Source organism: Mustela putorius, unplaced genomic scaffold, assembly GCF_011764305.1.
Source record: "Mustela putorius furo isolate JIRA1106 unplaced genomic scaffold, ASM1176430v1.1 tig00000139_pilon_pilon_pilon, whole genome shotgun sequence".
Taxonomy (NCBI): domain Eukaryota; kingdom Metazoa; phylum Chordata; class Mammalia; order Carnivora; family Mustelidae; genus Mustela; species Mustela putorius.
Window position 1 is genome coordinate 9,267,759 of NW_025421293.1, and position 19,645 is coordinate 9,287,403.

At 45.1% G+C, this 19,645-nt stretch overlaps 1 protein-coding gene across 1 annotated transcript; it reads left to right on the plus strand.

The window, feature by feature from the left end:
• The first annotated feature begins 6,699 nt into the window (after positions 1-6,699).
• On the plus strand, positions 6,700-17,590 carry ZNF394 (zinc finger protein 394). The gene is made up of 3 exons (XM_013047131.2): positions 6,700-7,379; positions 10,461-10,596; positions 16,526-17,590. Exons 1-3 carry the CDS (start codon positions 6,927-6,929, stop codon positions 17,584-17,586), a joined length of 1,650 nt encoding a protein of 549 aa, XP_012902585.1. The 5' UTR covers positions 6,700-6,926; the 3' UTR covers positions 17,587-17,590.
• Positions 17,591-19,645: the final 2,055 nt, after the last annotated feature.

The following is a 19,645-nucleotide window of genomic DNA, read 5'->3' on the forward strand; positions in this document are numbered from 1 at the left end:
CGGCCACATGTTTTCCATCACCCAGCAGCCTAACTTAGACTTGTTCACTCGGTGGTGGCAGGTTACAAAAGCAAGAGGCCAGAAGTTGTGAAGGTTCTTGATCCCAAGGCTTGAAACTCAGTGTCACTTCTGCAACATTCTGTTGGTCAGATCAAGCCACAAGATCAGCCCAGATTCAAATGGTGGGAAAATAGACTCCACTTTTAGAAAGGAGGAACTGCAAAGCGTATTCCTGTACTTTTTGTTTTACTTTGTGGCCATTTTTGCAATATACCACAATAAGATATTATCAAGAGGAGAGAAAAGGGTAATGATCCAGTTAGTACTGGAAATGGACTTTTCACATATAATCATCACAGCCTGCATGGCAGAGTAAAAGGTCTGGAAATCGATGCTGTAGGCACTTTGAATTTTGTCTTTATATTAAACCAGACCTTCAGAGAGCTGAATCTTAAACAACACTGTTTTTCTTCCTTCACAGAATTAGCTCTTTTGAATTTGTGCTTTGGGACTTGCCATCGGCTAACACTGAAAGGGCATTAAAATCCGTTAATTTTATTTACTTATTACAGAGATCTTCAGATACTGTCCACTATGTCACACAGTGTCCTTTTCCTGGGCAGTCATGGGAAATTTATCTTCCCACTTGGTATCAAGAATAGCTGAATTTCGGGGCACCTGGGTGGCTCAGTGGGTTAAGCCGCTGCCTTCGGCTCAGGTCATGATCCCAGGGTCCTGGGATCGAGTCCCGCGTGGGGCTCTCTGCTCAGCAGGGAGCCTGCTTCCCTCTTTCTCTTTCTCTGCCTGCCTCTCTGCTGTGATCTCTCTCTGTCAAATAAATAAATAAAATCTTTAAAAAAAATAGCTGAATTTCTCCTAAGCTACTACTATTAATAGTTGGCTTTTACCCAAGACACACTGCATGTCATGTAACTGATCTTGTTTTCCTTTTGCATTGGGTGCTGAGGCTATTCAGAGCCAAATTGTAGGCAATCTTTCGCCAGTACATAGGAGCTTACAGTGGGCCACTTGTAATCTCATTTTTATCTCTGGCTCCATTAATCCTTTCCCTACTTTTCAGTTGTTTTTCCAATTATTTTTTAAAGGTGAGACAGTATGTTGTGGTTAGAGCCCATAATCACACAACCCAGCGGCAGGAGCTGGTAGAACCTGACTGGTAATCACCGGGGGAGCAGACCACCTTGATGGGAGGGGATGAAAAATGCTTGTACTGCCCTCACAGTTCTTGTTATTGACTTCCAGATTCCATAATTAGTTATATAAATGGATATTTCCTGAAGCTAGGTTTGTCTGAACTTAGGAATTTGCATTCTGTCCTTAATTCCTTTGTCCATCCTTGGCCACCCGGCCCTAGTGGAAGCCTTGTCCCAAAATACTGGGAAAAGAACTTTTGACTTCCTGCCAAATGGTGATGACATCCCCACAGAGATGAATAAGTAGACTTATACAAAGTTTCTGCCTTCCAGGAACTTTCAGACCATTTGGAGATATCAGATACAAACATCGGACCAGTTATGTCTTTAAATTATTATAAATTGCTCCAAATTTCGAGAATGACAAACCTAAGCCTTGAGAGTAATGAAGTTGTTTCTCTAGAAGTGGATTTGTCATAAAGATAAATCCTGAAATAACCTGCCTTTGCCTCTTTCATGCTGCACCTTGATGTCTAACCAAAACAGAACCCAACTAGCCACATAGTTGCTAAAGCAGAAAGTAGGGGTTGACTCCCTGTGCTTTTGCACAACTTTTGGATAAATCATTAGTTTGTAATTTAAGTTTTAGTCCATAAAGATGTCATATGGAATTCTGACCTTACCTGGGACTTTGCATTCATAAATCAGGATATTAATTGTACTCATTTAAATAGATTAATTTTTTTAAAGATTTTATTTATTTATTTGACAGACAGAGATGACAAGTAGTCAGAGAGGCAGGCAGAGTGGAGGAAGCAGGCTCCCAGCGAAGCAGAGAGCCCGAAGCGGGACTCGATCCCAGGACCCTGGGATCAAGACCTGAGCCGAAGGCAGAGGCTTGAACCCACTGAGCCACCCAGGTGGCCCAAATAGATGAATTTTTAATATGAGTTTACCTACAATATATAACTTGGATAATTCTTCACTTGTTAAATAATGCAGATGATTTAATGTAAATGTTAAACCAATGTACAGAATTTTGCATTTCAGTTGTATGATTTCTTTTCTGAACATTGTTGAAGTATAAATGGATTTGAAACATGTAAAACATGATTATTGTATTTTTATTTATATTCTGTTCCTTGAAGCAAGGAAAAAACCTCCTAAAATCTTTTTCTATTAACTAGCTAGATTATTTTCTGCTTCTGACTTTTCTGACTATATAGGATGCAAAGGTTAAGCTATTTCCATGATACTTACATAAGTCTTTGGTATTTATGTTTTCAAACATACTATAATGAGGATACAGTCACATAATAGAGTCCAGTGGTCAAAATGATATCATCATAAAATATATTTTTAAAGATTTTATTTATTTATTTGATAGAGCTATCACAAGTAGGCAGAGAGGCAGGCAGAGAGAGAAGGGGAAGCAGGGTCCCTGCTAAGCAGACAGCTTGATGTGGGGCTCAATCCCAGGACTCCAAGACCATGACCTAAGCTGAAGGCAGAGGCTTAACCCACTGAGCCACCCAGGTGCCCCAATATCATCATTAATTTTTTTGTTTGTTTGTTTGACAGGCAGAGATCACAAGTAGGCGGAGAGGAAGGCAGAGAGAGAGGGAGGGAAGCAGGCTCCCCGCTGAGCAGAGAGCCGAAGCGGGCTGATCCCAGGACTCTGGGATCAAGGCAGAGGCTTTAACCTGCTGAGCCACCCAGGCGCCCCCATCATAAAATATTTTTAAATGAAGTTTTTAAATGATCAAAATTCCTGTTACAAACTCAAAGTTTAGTTTCAAATGCCTGGAGGCAGGATACCTATGGTGGAGCTCCATTCCTTCCACATTTTCCCCTGAAACACAACTCTGTTTCACATTGTCACACAAAATATTTACGTGTCCTAGTAATCTATTTGCACAAAATATTTAATTTTGGTACTGGTCAGAAAAGTTCATCTGATCTCTTCTTTGCAATTCTTGTGTATACAAGTCACTTGGGATCTTTTTAAAATACAGATTCTGGGGTGCCTGGGTGGTTCAGTCAGTTAAACCTCTGCCTTAGGCTCAGGTCATGATCCCCAGCGTCCTGGGATTAAGCCCCACACTTGGCTCCCTGCTCAGTGGAGACCCTTCTTCACCCTCTTTTCCCTGCTCTCTCTCTCTTTCAAATAAATAAAATCTTCTAAAAATAGAAAAAAAAATCAGATTCAGGAGGTCTGGAGCAAAGCTTAAATTGTGCAATTCTAATAGGCTTCCAGGAGGTTCCAGTGCTGTCTGTGGCCCACAGTTTGAGAAACAAAACCTCATACAGCCCTGTCACCTGTGGGTATGTGTACACCTTGGCTTGGTGCCACATCAGAAAATATTAAAAAACAAAACAACTTTCCTTGGAGGCACCTGGGTGGCTCAGTGGGTTAAAGCCTCTGCGTTAGGCTCAGGTCATGATCTCAGGGTCCTGGTGATGAAGTTCTAGAACCTAGGTGAGGTTCGGTGGGCTGAGGTCCGGAGCCGATGACCAAGAAAGAATTCTTGAGACATCTTTGGTGCAAAATGGTGGTTTATTAAAGCACGGGGACAGGACCCGTGGGCAGGAAGAGCTGCTGCCCCGGGTTGTGAGGGTCGGCATGTTATATACCTTGCGGTTGGGGGAAGGTGAGGGGAAGGGATGGGAGGTTTCAACAGAGTTTTCACATGTTAAGGAGGGCCTACAAGGTGTGGGGGGTTGGGGGGGAGGGCTTGCCCTTATGGCTTGATCAATGTCGTCTTTAGGTCAGGCATTAACATCAAGATAGTTGGGAGATTCTTGGTGGGGTATTCTGATCCTGCTATCATTTGCATTCCCTTCTACCTCAGCCTCCTCCAGTTTATGGTGGGAGGGAGACATTAGGGCTTCAGGAACCGAGAGTTATTTGCCTCTGGAAATTTGTGATATTGATAAGGTAACCTCCCTGTTTAGGTCTCTAGGACATCTGTAGAGCAAGGGAGATTCCTGTTCTGCAGGATTGCGATCCCTGCAAGTTAACTATTTATCATTTTATGGCAGTCAGGGGTGCCTGAGGAATGCCACACATATGGAGGGGAGCAGGTGGAGAGGGGGTGCAAGGTGCCAGCTTTTGCTCTGTCCTCAGCCAGCTTCCTGCTCCCTCATCACTGGGATCGAGCCCCGCATCGGGCTCTCTGCTCAAGCGGGGAGTCTGCTTCCTCCTCTCTCTCTGCCTACTTGTGATCTCTGTCAAATAAATAAGTAAAAATCTTTTAAAAATAGAAATAAAAATAAATTAAAAAAAAAACTTTCCTTGGAGGAGATGAAAATTAAGTCATCATGCTACCTAATTCCTGAAATAAACGCTTCATGGAAATTTTTCATGATTAAGGAAGAAAGTGAAGTTTCATTAGAAATGAACATTAAGGGGTGCCTGGGTGGCTGAGAACGGACTCTTGATTTCTGCTGAGGTCAACACAGGGGCACCTGGGTGGCTCAGTCGATTAAGTGTCTGACTTTGGCTCAGGTATTGATCCCAGGGTCCTGGGATCCAGCCCCATGGGTGCGAGAGGGCTCTCTGCTCATTGGGGAACCTACTTCTCCCTCTCCTGCTCCCCCTGCTTGTGTTCCCTCTCTGTCATGTTATGCCCCAATAATGGGCCCGTGATTAAAGGAGCGAGACTGATACAAAGCGAAGGTCAAGCAAAGCTTTATTTCGCGTCCGGGGTCGCACCTCTTACACGAGTGGGCGACCTTTCTCTGTTTCACAGTCTAGCTTTTAAGGGCAAAAACCATGCGGTCAGGGCCTGGCCACACACAGGTGACCAATGAGATTGTAACACACACAGGAAACTCCATAGTGATGCTAGGTGGCCAATCGAGTTACAATTTACCCTAGTAGACATTTGACCCAGCCTATTTCACCTTGATTAGGATTGGCGCCAAAAAGGGTTCCCAAAGGGTGGGGGCTCCTACTCCTTGGTAGCTAGGGAGACCATAAGCAACCCCCTACTGAACGGATGTCTCCACCTGGCCTGACCCACCTTTCTGTCTGGGCTTTTGTTACCTGAAGCTGGTTTCCAGGACTTGCTTTTACGTGAATCCCCTGGGCGTAGGGAAGCAGGGACAGTTTAACTTTAATGAAAGCCTCTTGCTAAATAGGTCCTTACAGTCAAACGAATAAACAAAACCTTAGAAAAATTTATGTCTTCAGTCCCTATGGACATTTTAAGCTTTAATCTCCTAGGTGAAGTCTTTCACGGTACCCTCCCTCCCCATCAGCCATGGCTGACCATACATGCCAAAATATTGCATTTACCACCCTGTCCTGTAACGATCTAAGTGTCTGACTCTCTTAGGAGGCTGAGGATAGAGACTATGTTTACTCAGTCTTGTCATTTTAGTGTCAGACAGGAATCCTCGGTGTGTAGCAGGTACCCTACAAACCTTTCCTGTATCAACAAGTACCACGTGGACGGACGCTGGTTTACCACTCACTGTACAGGTGGATTTTTAATCTTCTACATCAAAACTTATGTAAGGGCAAAACTTATGTAAGGGCCTATTCAGCCAGAGCAGCCCCACCCCGGTTGAACTGCCATTTTGCTGTAAAGCTTAAATTGACCTTGCTCCCCACAAGGGAACTTATTTAAAAGCAAGTCCTGGAAACTAGTCCCATGTAACAAAGTCCAAGTACAAGGGTGGGTCAGGCCAGGTGGAGGTATTCAATCAGTGGGGGCGCATACTGTCTCCTAGCTACCAAGGAGTATGGGCCCCCGCCCTTTGGGAGCCTTTTGGCACCAATCCTAACCAAGGTGGGATAGGCTGGTTCAAATGTTTACTAGGGTAAATTGTAATTCAATTGGTCGCCTAACATCACTGTGGAGTTTCCTGTGTGTGGCCAGGTCCGACCACATGGCCTTTGCTCTATAAGTTAGTCTGGAAAGCAGGGAGGGGTCGTCCTCTCTGGAGGGGCAGCCCCGACCTGTCTGTTTGACTGTCGGTCTGATTTCTGATGCTTGGCGCGAAATAAAGCTTTGCTTGACCTTCGCTTTGTATCAGTCTCGCTCCTTTAATCACGGGCCCATTATTGGGGGACCCAACACTTACAAAACTTTCTTCACAGACAACGTGTTTAAAAATAACATTCGATGGTGCACCTGGGTGGCTCAGTGGGTTAAAGCCTCTGCCTTCGGCTCAGGTCATGATCTCAGGATTCTGGGATCGAGTCCCGCATCAGGCTGTCTGCTCAGTGGGGAGCCTGCTTCCACCTCCACTCTCTCTGCCTGCCTCTCTGCCTACTTGTGATCTCTGTCAAATAAATAAATAAAATCTTTAAAAAATAAAAATAACATTCGAGCTGTAAAATAAGAGTATCACTTAGTTCTATTGAGCTCAGCGACTGCAAACTCCTCCAGGAGGGTACACACACAAAGTACCTGTGGAAGGGGCAGAAGGGCACACCATAGAGATGGACCTCACTCCTCCCGGGCGCCTAGAGAGGCCCAGGAAATGCCGGGGAGGGAGGGCACCGCCGGAAGTTGGTGACGCACTTCCGGGCTCTTTTTTTAGTACTTTTTTGTCGCCGGGCGAGGCGGGTTGTGGGTGGAATACCTGCGGGTGGGAGGAGTATCGGAGTGGGCCGGGCAGAGTAGGGCCCTGCTGGGGACCGGTTAATCGGAAGCTGCTGTTCTGGGGAAGGCTGATGAGTTCCGGGGCTTTTTGTAGGGTTTGCTGTCTTTGTCACCTCAAGGCAGAACTCCGGGAAAGTCGAGCGCGCGCCAGAGGACGATGAGCTCGAGCTTGACCGCGAGTCAAGTCACTGACGCTGAGGCAGGAGCCTGGATGGCAGCTGCGAGGTCGAGGGTGGGCGCGCCGTCTCTGCGTGATGGACTTTTGATAGTGAAAGTGGAGGAAGACTCTCCCGAAGGTCAGGAGCCCGACCCGTCCGGGGACTGTCAGGATCCGGAAAAGTCGCGACAGCGTTTTCGGCGGTTCCGTTACCAGGAGGTGGCTGGACCCGAAGAGGCGCTGAACCGGCTTCGGGAACTTTGTCGCCGGTGGCTGAGACCCGAGATGCACTCAAAGGAGCAGATCCTGGAGCTGCTGGTGCTGGAGCAGTTCCTGAGCATCCTGCCCCAGGAGCTCCAGGCCTGGGTGCGGAGGTGCTGCCCGCAGAGCGGGGAGAAGGCTGCGGCGGCGGTGCGCGCTTTTCAGAGAGCGCTGGATGGGGCTTCACCCCAGGTGAGGAGTCAAAGTGTTCTGGCGGCCGGGATGCTGAGTTTCAGACCTTCTTTCCTAACTATGCTTTGTCCTAACTTCAGGGTGTGCATGGAAATTTCTTTTCGTAAGGAAACCGTGACAGGTATAAACCTATCCAGGAAATGATATCAGTTATCGACCTCTGAGCACAAAATCAACGTGGGGGCATTGTTTACCCATTGGAAGACACCCTCCAGTCTAACTAGATTATTTGGGGGAAGAAAGATGTCAGATGGAACGTGCCTTGATGTCGTTAACTACTTAGGCTAGAGCAGCAGTTCTCCACCACTTTGTTTTACTTTTTAGAAGTTTAGCGACAGCCCCCCCCCACAGTTGATAATGGTACTGGGCAGAGGGGAGATGGGGAATTAAGTGATTATATCTATGTGATGAAGCCTCCATAAAAAGTCCAAACAGTATTGATGAGGGAGCAGGAGACTGGCTGAAGACAAAGCAAAAGCTGGCACTTTGCAGCCCCCTCTCCACCTGCTCCCCTCGGTAATGTGTGTGACATTCCTCAGGCACCCCTGACGGCCATAAATGAGAAACAAATAGTTAACTTGCAGAGATCACATCCTGCAAGACAGAGTTTCCCTTGGCTTACAAATGTCCTAGAGATCGACAAAGAAGTTACCTTATAAATAGCACAATTTCCAGACGCAAATAACTCAGTTCCTCAAGCCCTAATGTCTCCCTCCCCACCGTAAACAAAACTGAAGGAGGCTGAGGTAGAAGGGAATGTAAATGTAGTTAAATCTCTTCTAATAACAAAGATGATTGATACAGGATTGTGACATCCCACCAAAAATCTCCTATCTTGATGTTAATGGCTGGCCTAAAGACAACATTGATCAAGCCAAAGGGGCAAGGCCTCCAATATCCTGGCACCTTGTAGGCCCTCTTTAGCATATGAAAACTCCATTGAAACCAGTAACCTGCCATCCCTCACCACCCGGGGCAGCTGCAGCTCTTCCTGCCCACGGGTCCTGTCCCGTGCTTTAATAAACCACCATTTTGCACCAAAGATGTCTCAAGAATTCTTTCTTGGTCATCAGCTCTGGACCTCAGCCCACCGAACCTCGCCTATGTTCTAGAACTTCATCAGTATGAGATTCAGAGAGCTTCCTATGGGTGAACACATCCATGTACCCAGAGGGTCACAAACCCCAACTCTTTAGGGGACAGAAGCTCCTCCTCTCTGGACCCTCCCAGACCTCACTATGTATCTTTTCATTTGGCTGTTCATCTGTATCCTTTAGTATATCTTTTTGTAATAAACTGGTAAACTTAAGTGTTTCCCTAAGTACTGTGAGCTTTTCAAGCAAAGAGTCACATTGGTAGAGGGAGATCTTGGGAATCCCTGATTTATGGTCAAGTCAGAAATAGTGGGTAACCTGGAGACCTGCTGCTTCCAAAGTTGAGAGGAGAGAATATAGTCTTGTGGGACCCCGCCTTTAACCTGTGGGATCTGAGTTTATATCCAGATAGATAATACCAGAAATGAGTTAAACTTTAGGATACCCAGCTTGTATTACAGAATTCCCGGATATATGAGAACCCCTACATCTGGTGTCAGAAGTGAAGGGGTGTTGGGGTGAAAGTATTCAGAGTACTGAGAGTAGAAGAGACATACAGGAAGGAGTATGATTTTCATTTACAAGGAAGCCGAGGCAAGGGTCAGGAGAAAACAAGTTTTATTATACTCAGATCTTAGAAACAGGAGGCACAGCATGACATTCAGAGCTGCTTGGGAAGGACAGCACGGGTGGTGAGGAGGCAGAACACTGGAGCAAGGGGAAGGTTTAGGCCAAAGCCTATTTGTCTATACTGAGGTTTCTCAAGGAAAGACAAGGCAGGGCAGGGGAACACTTTAGAATTGGTTGGTTTGAATAATTTTAATAATTTTAACAGGCTCTAACCTATAGGGCTGGTCTGTAGTTGGCCTGATACCTGCTTCTAGGGTGATGAAGGTAAAGGAGTGTTACCTCCTAGGGTATACAGGCCAGGTAGGGGAGGTATGGCTTGAGATTAAATAGCATTGGCTAAGTCTTTTTTCCTTTTAAGGTTTTTTTTTTTTTTTTTAAATGGACAGAGAAAGAGAGATCACAAGCAGGCTGAGAGGCAGGCAGAGAGAGAGGAGGAAGCAGGCTCCCTGCTGAGCAGAGAGCCCAATGAGGGGCTCGATCCCAGGACCCTGAGATCATGACCTGAGCTGAAGGCAGAGGCTTAACCCACTGAGCCACCCAGAGGCCTCTGGCTGAGCCTTTTGCTCAAAGAATTGACTAGCCCTGGGAAGGGCAGTCTCCCTAGCCAGAAAAAAAAAAAGAAAAAGGAAATAAAATTTAAAGCTATCAAAACAACACACAGAAAATTTAAAAATATATTTCTTTTTTCTGTTGTTTAGTGAGAGATCCTTGGAGTCAATTTGTGACCCATCACTGAAGCCTGGACTGATATCTCCCCACAACAGTGTTGGAACCTTCCCTTTCTAAGAACTGTGGTTTTACCCTCTGAGAATGGTCAACTTAGATTTAAATAAGCTAGCACAAAAGATCATCTTGCTGGTTAATTATCTTATAGGGCAATGGTCCTGGGAAGGGAAAGTAAATGTCGTTGAACATCTGCTGTCAGTGAGCTGCCCTAATCTTCTTAAATTATTTGTATGCATTTCACACATGAGGTGAGCAAGCCTCGGAGTCAGCAATGGAATTTGGGACTTCCTGGTTGCCTGTATATTTTTAATCCATATCAGATTTCCATTTTGATTAATCACAGTGATGTAACTCAAATGAATATTTTGCTCTTTCTCCACATTATTGTAAACAGTCCACAGAAAGGCTTTTCAGGATTGCAGGAGAATTTCAGCCTCTTTCTTACTTTGAAACTCCAGTCAGTCCAAGACTCGCTGGAAAAGACTCAACAGTCCTGGTTGTTACTTGATTCCCAGGGCTTCCTGCTCAGTGTGTGCAGACTACTCTGGAGTCCGGCTTCATCCGGAGATGAGTGGTCACTTACACTGTCCTGGAACAGCAGGCGCTGAGTGGAGGTCTCGTGTCATTTCAGGAGTTGGTGATGGTTGACAATGTGGCTTTGTCTCTAACATGGGAGGCGTGGGACCACCTGGACCCAGCTCAGAGGAACTTCTGCCGGGAGAACGCCCTGAAGGACTGCAGAAACACGGTCTCATCGGTCTCTCCGAGTAAGTGCTGACTTCGTTTCAAGCTGTGTGTGATTTGTGGAGGGCCGGTCACACAGACAGGTTGAGAGCTATTGTCTCTTTTGTGACCCAACAGGACCTTGCTGTTCTATATTGTTAGGTGCTAGATTCAGCTTTTTCTTTTCTTTCTTTCTTTTCTTTTCTTTTTTTTTTTTTTTGTTGTTTGTTTTTAAAGATTTTATTTATTGGACAGACAGAGCTCACAAGTAGGCAGAGGGGCAGGCAGAGAGGAGGAAGCAGGCTCCCTGCTGAGCAGAGAGCCCAATGGGGGCCTCGATCCCAGAACCATAGGATCAAGACCCGAGTTGAGGGACACCTGGGTGGCTCAGTTGGTTAAGTGGCAGCCTTCGGCTCAGGTCATGATCCCAGCGTTCTGGGATCGAGTCCCACATCGGGCTCCTTGCTTGGCAGGAAGCCTGCTTCTCCCTCTGCCTCTGCCTGCCACTCTGTCTGCCTGTGCTTGCTCTCGCTTCTCTCTCTATGACAAATAAATAAATAAAATCTTTAAGAAAAAAAAAAAAAAAAAGACCTGAGTTGAAGGCAGAGGCTTTAACCTATTGAGCCTCCCAGGCACCCCTATTTTCATTTGTTTTAAATAAAATACATAGAAAAATACAGAAAATATAATGGGCATCTGTGTATCTACCACCCAGGTTTAACAAATTTAATATTTAAATATGTTAATATATTCCTGTATGATTCATTTGCACCTTGCCTTTTTTATTTATTTTTTGGCCTACATTATATTTCTGGTATTTATCCATGTCAACACATGTAGCTCTCATTCATTCTTTTTTTCTTTTCTTTTTTCTTTTTTTAAGATTTTATTTATTTATTTATTTATTTGTGAGAGAGAGAGAGAGAGCGCACGAGCATGCACATACGCAGGCAGAGTGGCAGGCAGAGGCGGAGAGAGAAGCAGCCTCCCTGCAGAGCAAGGAGCCTGATGTGGGACTCGATCTCAGGACCCTGGGATTGTGACCTGAGCCAAAGGCAGCAACCTAACCGACTGAGCCACCCAGGCATCCCTTATTCATTCATTTTAACACTGGTATATTTCATTGTATGAATAGTCCAGAATTCATTTATCCACTGTCCTATCAATGGACATCAAAGCTTCTAGTTTTTCACCATTACAAATAGCATTACATCAAACATTGAATCATTCCGTGTTCATTTATAGGAACACCTAAAGAGAATAGATTTAGGCATGTTTGCCCATTTTGCTGTTCAGAAGGACTGTAACCAGTTTGGGCTCTTACCAGCAATATGTGAGAATTCTTTCTCTGCATCCTTGTCAACATTTGGGGTTCAGCTGATGGCATGATGTCGTGACGCAGTAGCTCACTGTGCCTTTTGAAATATTCCATCACACATCTGCTCCGAACCTGCAGTGGCTCTCTATTTCACACAGAGTAAAAGCCTAATGCGACAAGGCCCTGTCACCCTGCCCACCCCTCTCCGACTGTGCCCCTCGCTCACTATGCTTCAGCCCCACTGACCTTGTGCTCCTGGAACATGGTGGGCGTACTGTATCCTGTTGCTTCTCTGTTTGATACCTCTCCTTGGAATAATCTTCCTCCACTTCTCCACTAAGCAGACTCCTTGACTTGTTTCAAGTCTTTGCTCAGATCTCCGTCTTCAGTGAGGCCTGACCTGACCATCGTGTTTTGATACCACAGTTTGCCTTCCATCGTCTCCTTCTCCCATGTTGCTGACCGATCCCTTACCTTCCTCAACTTGGTCCACAGCATTCATCATCCTCTGACTTCTTAGAGAATATCTTTTATGCTCATTTTGTTGTCTGACCACCCCTTCTAGACTGTAAACTCCACAAGGGAGGGGGGATTTTGTCTGCTTGGTTCTAGCATATCCCAAGCACTTGGAATAGTGGTTGGCATATAGTAGGTGCTCAATAAATACTAGGTGGATTAAAGAACGAATGGTATCTTATTATTTTAACTTGCATTTTCCTGTTTCCTTTTTTTTTTTTTTTTTTAAAGATTTTATTTATTTATTTGACAGACAGAGATCACAAGTAGGCAGAGAAGCAGGCAGAGAGAGATGAGGAAGCAGGCTACCCGCTGAGCAGAGAGCCCGATGCGGGGCTCGATCCCATGACCCTGGGATCATGACCTGAGCCGAAGGCAGAGGCTTTAACCCACTGAGCCACCCAGGCGCCCCCATTTTCCTGTTTCCTAATGGCTTAAATATCTTTCCAGATTTTTATTTTGGACTTTCTACGAATTGCCTATTTACATCCTATCTCCCTTCCTTTCCTGTGTTACTATTTTTTAATTGTTTTTTGGCAGTTCTTTGTATTTTTTATATTAACTCTTTGTTGTTTTACTGGTTATATAAGTGGCTTTTCACAATGACATCTCTAGTTATGTAGAATTTAAAAATTTTAATATCTGGTTGACTTGTACATGCAGGGGTTAGGGGCACCAGCCCCTTCCCCCCACAGCCAGAAATCCACATATAACTTTTAACTCCCCAAAAACTTACTCATAGTCTACCATTGACTGGAAGCCTTATGGGTAACATAAACTGTCAATTAACACATATTTTATATGTTATGTGTAATACATACTATATTGTTACTTTAATTTTTTTTAAGATTTTATTTTTACTTATTTGACAGATAGATCACAAGTAGGCAGAGAGACAGACAGAGAGACATGAGGAGAAGCAGGCTCCCTGCTGAGCAGAGAGCCCGATGTGGGACTTGATCCCAGGCCCCTGGGATCATGACCTGAGCCAAAGGCAGAGGCTTAACCCACTGAGCCACCCAGGCGCCCTATATTGTTACTTTAAAGTGGGCTAGAAAAAAGGAAGTGTTCTTAAGAAAATCATAAGGAAGAGAAAAGACCCTTACAGTACTGTATTGTCTTTTTTTTTTTTTTTTTTTTTTGCCTTCGGTATTGTACCATCTTTACCAACAAATCCACACATGAGTGGGCCTATACAGTTCAAACCCTTGTTTGAGGGTCAACTACTGTCGGATTTTTAATCTTTTGTTATGTGGTTTGTGTTTTTCCAATCTTAGGAAAATACCAGGGGTGCCTGGGTGGCTCAGTTGTTAAGCGTCTGCCTGCCTGGGATCAAGTCCCACATCGATCTCCCTGCTCAGGGGAGAGTCTGCTTTCCCTCTCCCTCTGCCTGCTGCTCTGCCTACTTGTGCTCCATCTCTCTGTCAAATAATTAAATAAAACCTTTTTTTAAGGAGCGCCTGGGTGGCTTAGTGGGTTAAAGCCTCTGCCTTTGGCTCAGGTCATGATCTCAGGGTTGTGGGATCGAACCCCGCATTGGGCTCTCTGCTCAGCAGGGAGCCTGCTTCCTCCTCCTCTCTCTCTCTCTGCCTACTTGTAATCTCTCTCTGTCAAATAAATAAATAAAATCTTCTTTAAAAAATATATTTTTTAAAGATTTTATTTATTTATTTGACGAAGAGAAACACAATGAGAGAGGGAACAGAAGCAGGGGGAGTAGGAGAGGGAGCCTGATGCGGGCCTCAATTCCAGGACCCTGGGATCATGACCTGAGCTGAAGGCAGACGCTTAACAACTGACCCACCCAGGTACCCCCAAACATAAGAATTCTGACTGAAAACTCTGTTTTGGGGTAGGATTGTGACCTGGTAGTCTTCGATATAGGGTCAGTCGTCTGGTGCTGTGCAGTTTTTTTGTTTTTTATTTTTGAGTACAGTTGGCACACAAATATGACACTAGTTTCAGGTGTAGAGCATAGTGATTTGACAAGTTGATACATTATGCTCTGTTCACAATGTAGCTACCATCTGTCCCATTACATTAGATCCTATTACAATATTGTCGACAATCTTTCTCATGCTGTGCCTTTTATTCTGGTGACTTCCTCCCTAACTGGAAGCCTGTATCTCCCTCTCCCCTTCACCCATTTTGCTAAGTGCCCCTACCCTCTCCCTCCTGGCAACCATCAGTTTGTTCTCTATGTTTACAGGTCTGATTCTGCTTTTTGTTTGTTTATTTTTCTTTAGATTTTACTTAGGAGTGGAATCATATGGTATTTGTCTTTCTCAGTCTGACTCATTTCATTTATTTATTTGTTTTTAATTTATTAAGTTGTTGGGGTTTTCTTTTTTTTTTTTTAATAAAGATTTTATTTATTTATTTGACAGAGAGATCACAAGTAGGCAGAGAGGCAGGCAGAGAGAGAGGAGGAAGCAGGCTGCCTGCTGAGCAGAGAGCCCGATGTGGGACTCGATCCCAGGACCCTGAGATCATGACCTGAGCCGAAGGCAGCGGCTTAACCCACTGAGCCACCCAGGCGCCCCTGTTGGGGTTTTCTTAAAAGTAAACTCTTTGCCCAGCATGGGTCTTGAACTCACAACCCTGAGATCAAAACCCTGAGTCAAAAAATCAACACTTGGATGCTTAACCGACTGAGCCACCCAGGTGTCCCCAAAGCTTTTTTCCTTTCTTTCTTTCTTTCTTTTTTTTTTTTTAAGATTTTATGTTTAAGTAATTTTGTACACCCAGCCTGGGGCTCAAACCCACAACCCTGATATCAAGAGTCACATGTTCCACCAAATAAGCCAGCTAAGTACCCTCTGCAAAAGCTTTTTTTTATTTTACATAATCCCAATAGCTTATTTTTGCTCTTGTTTCCCTTGCCTCGGGAGCCATGTGTAGAAAACAGCCAATTCAGAGAAATTGCTGCTGATACTCTCTTCTAGGATCTTTATGGTGTCAGATCTCACATTTAGGTCTTTAATTTTGTATTTATTTTGTATTTATTTTTGTTTACGGTGTTAGAAAGTGGTCCAGCTTCACTCATTTATGTGTAGCTGTCTGGTTTTGGCAGTATGGTTTATTAAAGAGACTGCCTTTTCCGCATTGTATATTCCTGCTTCGTTTGTCATCAAGTAATTGACCACACAAGTGTGGGTTTATTTCTGGGCGCTTTATTCTGTTTCTGTGCCAGTACCATGCTATTTTGATTACTACAGATGTGTAGTATATCTTAAAATCTGATGTTGTAATTTGTTCTTTCTCAGCATTGCTTTGGCTGTTGGGTGCTGTTTTATTTGGGAATTCCCATATTTCAGGCCTGGACTGGCAAGTTTTACCACAGAGGGATTTATTCAACAAATATTTTGAGTGTCTGCAGTAAGCCAGGTGCTGTTCTCGGTATTGGGGACATAAGAGGGAATAAAACCAGTGACATCCCTTCCCTTTCTGCCTGGAGGATGTCCGCGTTGGAGCTCCAGGATTGGGGCAGGAGCAGCCGACAGTGCGCGAAGGTTCTCCCAATTGTGTGTCCTTTTTCACTTGATTCTCCTGATCGGCAAGTGGTCCCCACCCTCTGTTCTCAGTCGTGCCTGACGTCCCCAACTCAGAATTTATCTGATTCAGTCTCCCTGGAGTGTCAACTTCAGATATTCTGGATTGGGTGGCTGGACTGCTCCCCTGTAAACTTTGAGTCAGTCCAAGATCTGTGTCCCACGCGGACCATGCCTCCAGACATTGGAGGCACGTGGTGTGTCTGTTACGATAACTCATCACATGAGTAGAATTTCCCTTGTTAAACCATCCATCCATTCATCCATCCATTCAGGCCTGTCCTGTCCTTCTTGACAATCTTTCCAGATGTGCCTCTGTTATGACACTGCCTCCTGTAACAGTGAAATGGGCAGGGGAAAGAGATGGGTTGTGGGTGTCGGCGCAGGTATAAAAGGAAAGGAATGCGGTTTATACTGCTAAATATGAGCCCATCTGGCAGATGGATTAAAATAATTTAACTTGAGGAGTGGCTCATGGAGAATATGAAAAGGGTTTTGAGGGGGGTATTTTACTGCAGCTGCTTATACGTGTCACTCCTGTGCAGGGAAGACATGTCAGCCATTTTTCCTTTCTTTTTCACATTTCAGGTTTGGAAACCAGAACTGAGAACAAAGAATTTATTCCAAAGCAAGAAGTTTTAGAAGAAGTAGAGCCAAAGGGGCAGCTACAAGAAGGGTTCCACAGGAAGGGTCCCCCGTTTTCTAGGTATGGTGATACCCATGAGAACAGGGTAGAAAATCTGAAACTTGAAAATTCTCCTGAAGAGGAAGGACTCTCCAGCACCATAGATCTCAAGAATGGTTCCACAGAAGAGGGAGACTCTAAAAATAATGAATTTGCCAACAGTGCCCTGACTTCAAACTTTCTTCCTTGTCCACACATCCAGACAGCGGAGAGGCCCATTAATGGGAACGAACAGGGGGACAGTTGGAAAGAATGCCGAGACCTGGTAAAACGTCAGAGGGCGAAACCTCAGGGCTCTGTCGCCATTGAGGGACATTCCCGCAGGGCACGTCTTTCTGAGACCCAGCGGCAGTTCCGTGAAGAAAAGCCTTACAGATGTGACCACTGTGAGAAGGGTTTCAAACAGCGTTCTGACCTTTTTAAACACCAGCGAATCCACACGGGGGAGAAACCCTACGAGTGCCAGGAATGCGGGAAGAGCTTCAGCCAGAGTGCCGCCCTGATTAAACACCAGAGGACACACACGGGTGAGAAGCCCTACACCTGCCCCAAATGTGGGGATAGCTTCAGACAGAGCTCCCACCTCAACCGGCACCAGAGAATCCACGTGGGAGAGAAACACTTCAAGTGTAACGAATGTGGGGAAACCTGCCGCACTTCCAACCGTTTCAGACACCAGAGGATTCATAAGGGGGAGAGACCCTATACGTGTGAAGAGTGTGAGAAGAGCTTCAAACGGTGCTCAGACCTCTCTAAACATCAGAGAGTCCACACTGGCGAGAAGCCGTACGCGTGTTCGGTGTGTGGGAAACGCTTCAGTCAGAGCGCAACCCTCATTACACACCAGAGGACCCACACTGGAGAAAAGCCTTATAAATGTCTTGAATGTGGGGAGAGCTTTAGACAGAGTCCACACCTGATCCGACACCAAAGGATCCACAGAAATAAAGTCCCACTGTTCTGACATGGCTCCTGCCTGGCTGTTTTGGTTGGTTGGTTGGTTGGTTGGTTGGTTGGTTGATTGGTTCCTTCCATTGCCCTGAAACTACATTCTTTGGCATTTGGAATATTTCAGTCAGTTGTGGGTCATGTTTCCACAGGCATCGCAGTTAAGACAGATCAGTGAGTGTGACTTGAGTCTCAGTACCTACTCAGAACATCGCAGTGAAGCAGGAATGTGGAAGTGGGGAGCCCTTCCACAGGATGGTCCCAGGGAAGGGCCTTCCGACATACGATAGTCCTGTCCTCTTCCCTCTTCTTCCCGCTTTCAGACCCAAACCTTGCCCGCTCCACTTATTTCCCCGAGAAATATTTTAGTTGCTTAGAACGGTCTTTCCACCTCGATGGTGGACGGGGATTTCAAATACAACAATCCAAAACACGTGTAAAGTTCGGTGCGAACAAGAGGCATTCTATATTTTTTGCGCTTTTTTTTTTTCAAGATTTTATTTATTTATTTGACAGAGATCACAAGTAGGCAGAGAGGCAGGCAGATAGGAGGAAGCCAGCACCCCACTGAGCAGAGAGCCCGATCCAGGGCTCGATCCTAGGACCCTGGGATCATGACCTGAGCCGAAGCAGAGGCTTTAATCCACTGAGCCATCCATGCGCCCCTATTTTTTGCTTTTTATTTATTTATTTATTCAAAGATTTTATTTATCTATTTGACAGCGATCACCAGTAGGCAGAGAGGCAGGCAGAGAGAGAGAGAGAGAGAGAGAGGGAAGCAGGCCCCCTGCTGAGCAGAGAGCCCAATGCGGGACTCGATCCCTGGACTCCGGGATCATGACCTGAGCCAAAGGCAGAGGCTTAACCCACTGAGCCACCCAGGCGCCCCTATTTTTTGCTTTTTAAAATACTAACTTTGCAGAGTCTCTTTCTTCCCCATTCTAGGAGTTGTTTTATAACTCATGTTGATTCCTTTTTAAGTAGAAGCGAAGGAAAGCCCCACTGAAACACACCCACTAATTCCCGTCACTGCATCATTTTCAAAGCTTGTTCAATTAAGGGCACTCTGTTCGAAAACTTGGTTTTTGATGGAAGTCCTCCCTAAACATTTTAAGTAAGCTTTGTGGGGGGGAGGGGAGCTTTTGTGATACCACATACCCTAAAGCACATTTTTTTCTATCAAAGGCCTCTTAACATATGGGATGTAAGGAAATGCTCTGGAGCATCTCCTTGGAGGTGTCCCGCAAAAGGACACCAAAGGCAGAAGGTCCTTCAGCTCTTCCTTGTTTTGCTACCAGCATTAACACTGGCATCCTATAATATTCTGTTCATAAAGTGCATCCCCAGACATTTTTCCATTTGACTTCGTAACAGCCCTATGAGTAAGTAGGGACTCCCAACATTCCCAGGTGGAGAGGATGAAATGAAAGCTCTCAGCTGATGCTTTGGGACTTCGGTGAGGGGGGGCACCTGGGTGGTTGAGTCCATTAAGGGCCCCCATCTCGATCTCAGCCCATCTCTTGATCTAAGGGTCATGAGTTCGAGCCCTGCACTGGGCTCCAAGCTAGGTGTGGAGCCTACTTAAAAAAGAGGTCAGGTGATGTGACTGCTTGGCCAGTAATCTGACCAGGACCCTGAGATCGTGATCTGAACTGAAGGCAGATGCTTAATCAACTGACCCACCTAGGTGCCCCTATTATGGAGAATTTTTGACACATGCACAAGCATATTCTGAAGATCCTAATCGAACTGAAGACAAAAGCTTAACCATCTGAGCCACCCAGGTGCCGCCTGTTTTTGTTTTTAATCAAGGGAATATAAGGAGATTATTGGATATTTGGGAAAATAACAAGAAAAGAAATTACCCATAATCTACCACCCTGATCACCCGTTACTGGCATTTTGTCATTTTCCTTCTCATTTTTTTCTCTGCTTACCTCTCATGTAATGAAAATCATAGTGTTTCTATTTTACATCTTCTAAATATTCTGTCTTAAGTATTTTACATGGGTGTCATAACCTTTACACTTAATGGCTGCATGCATCATTTTACATCAAATGGACATAATGATGGA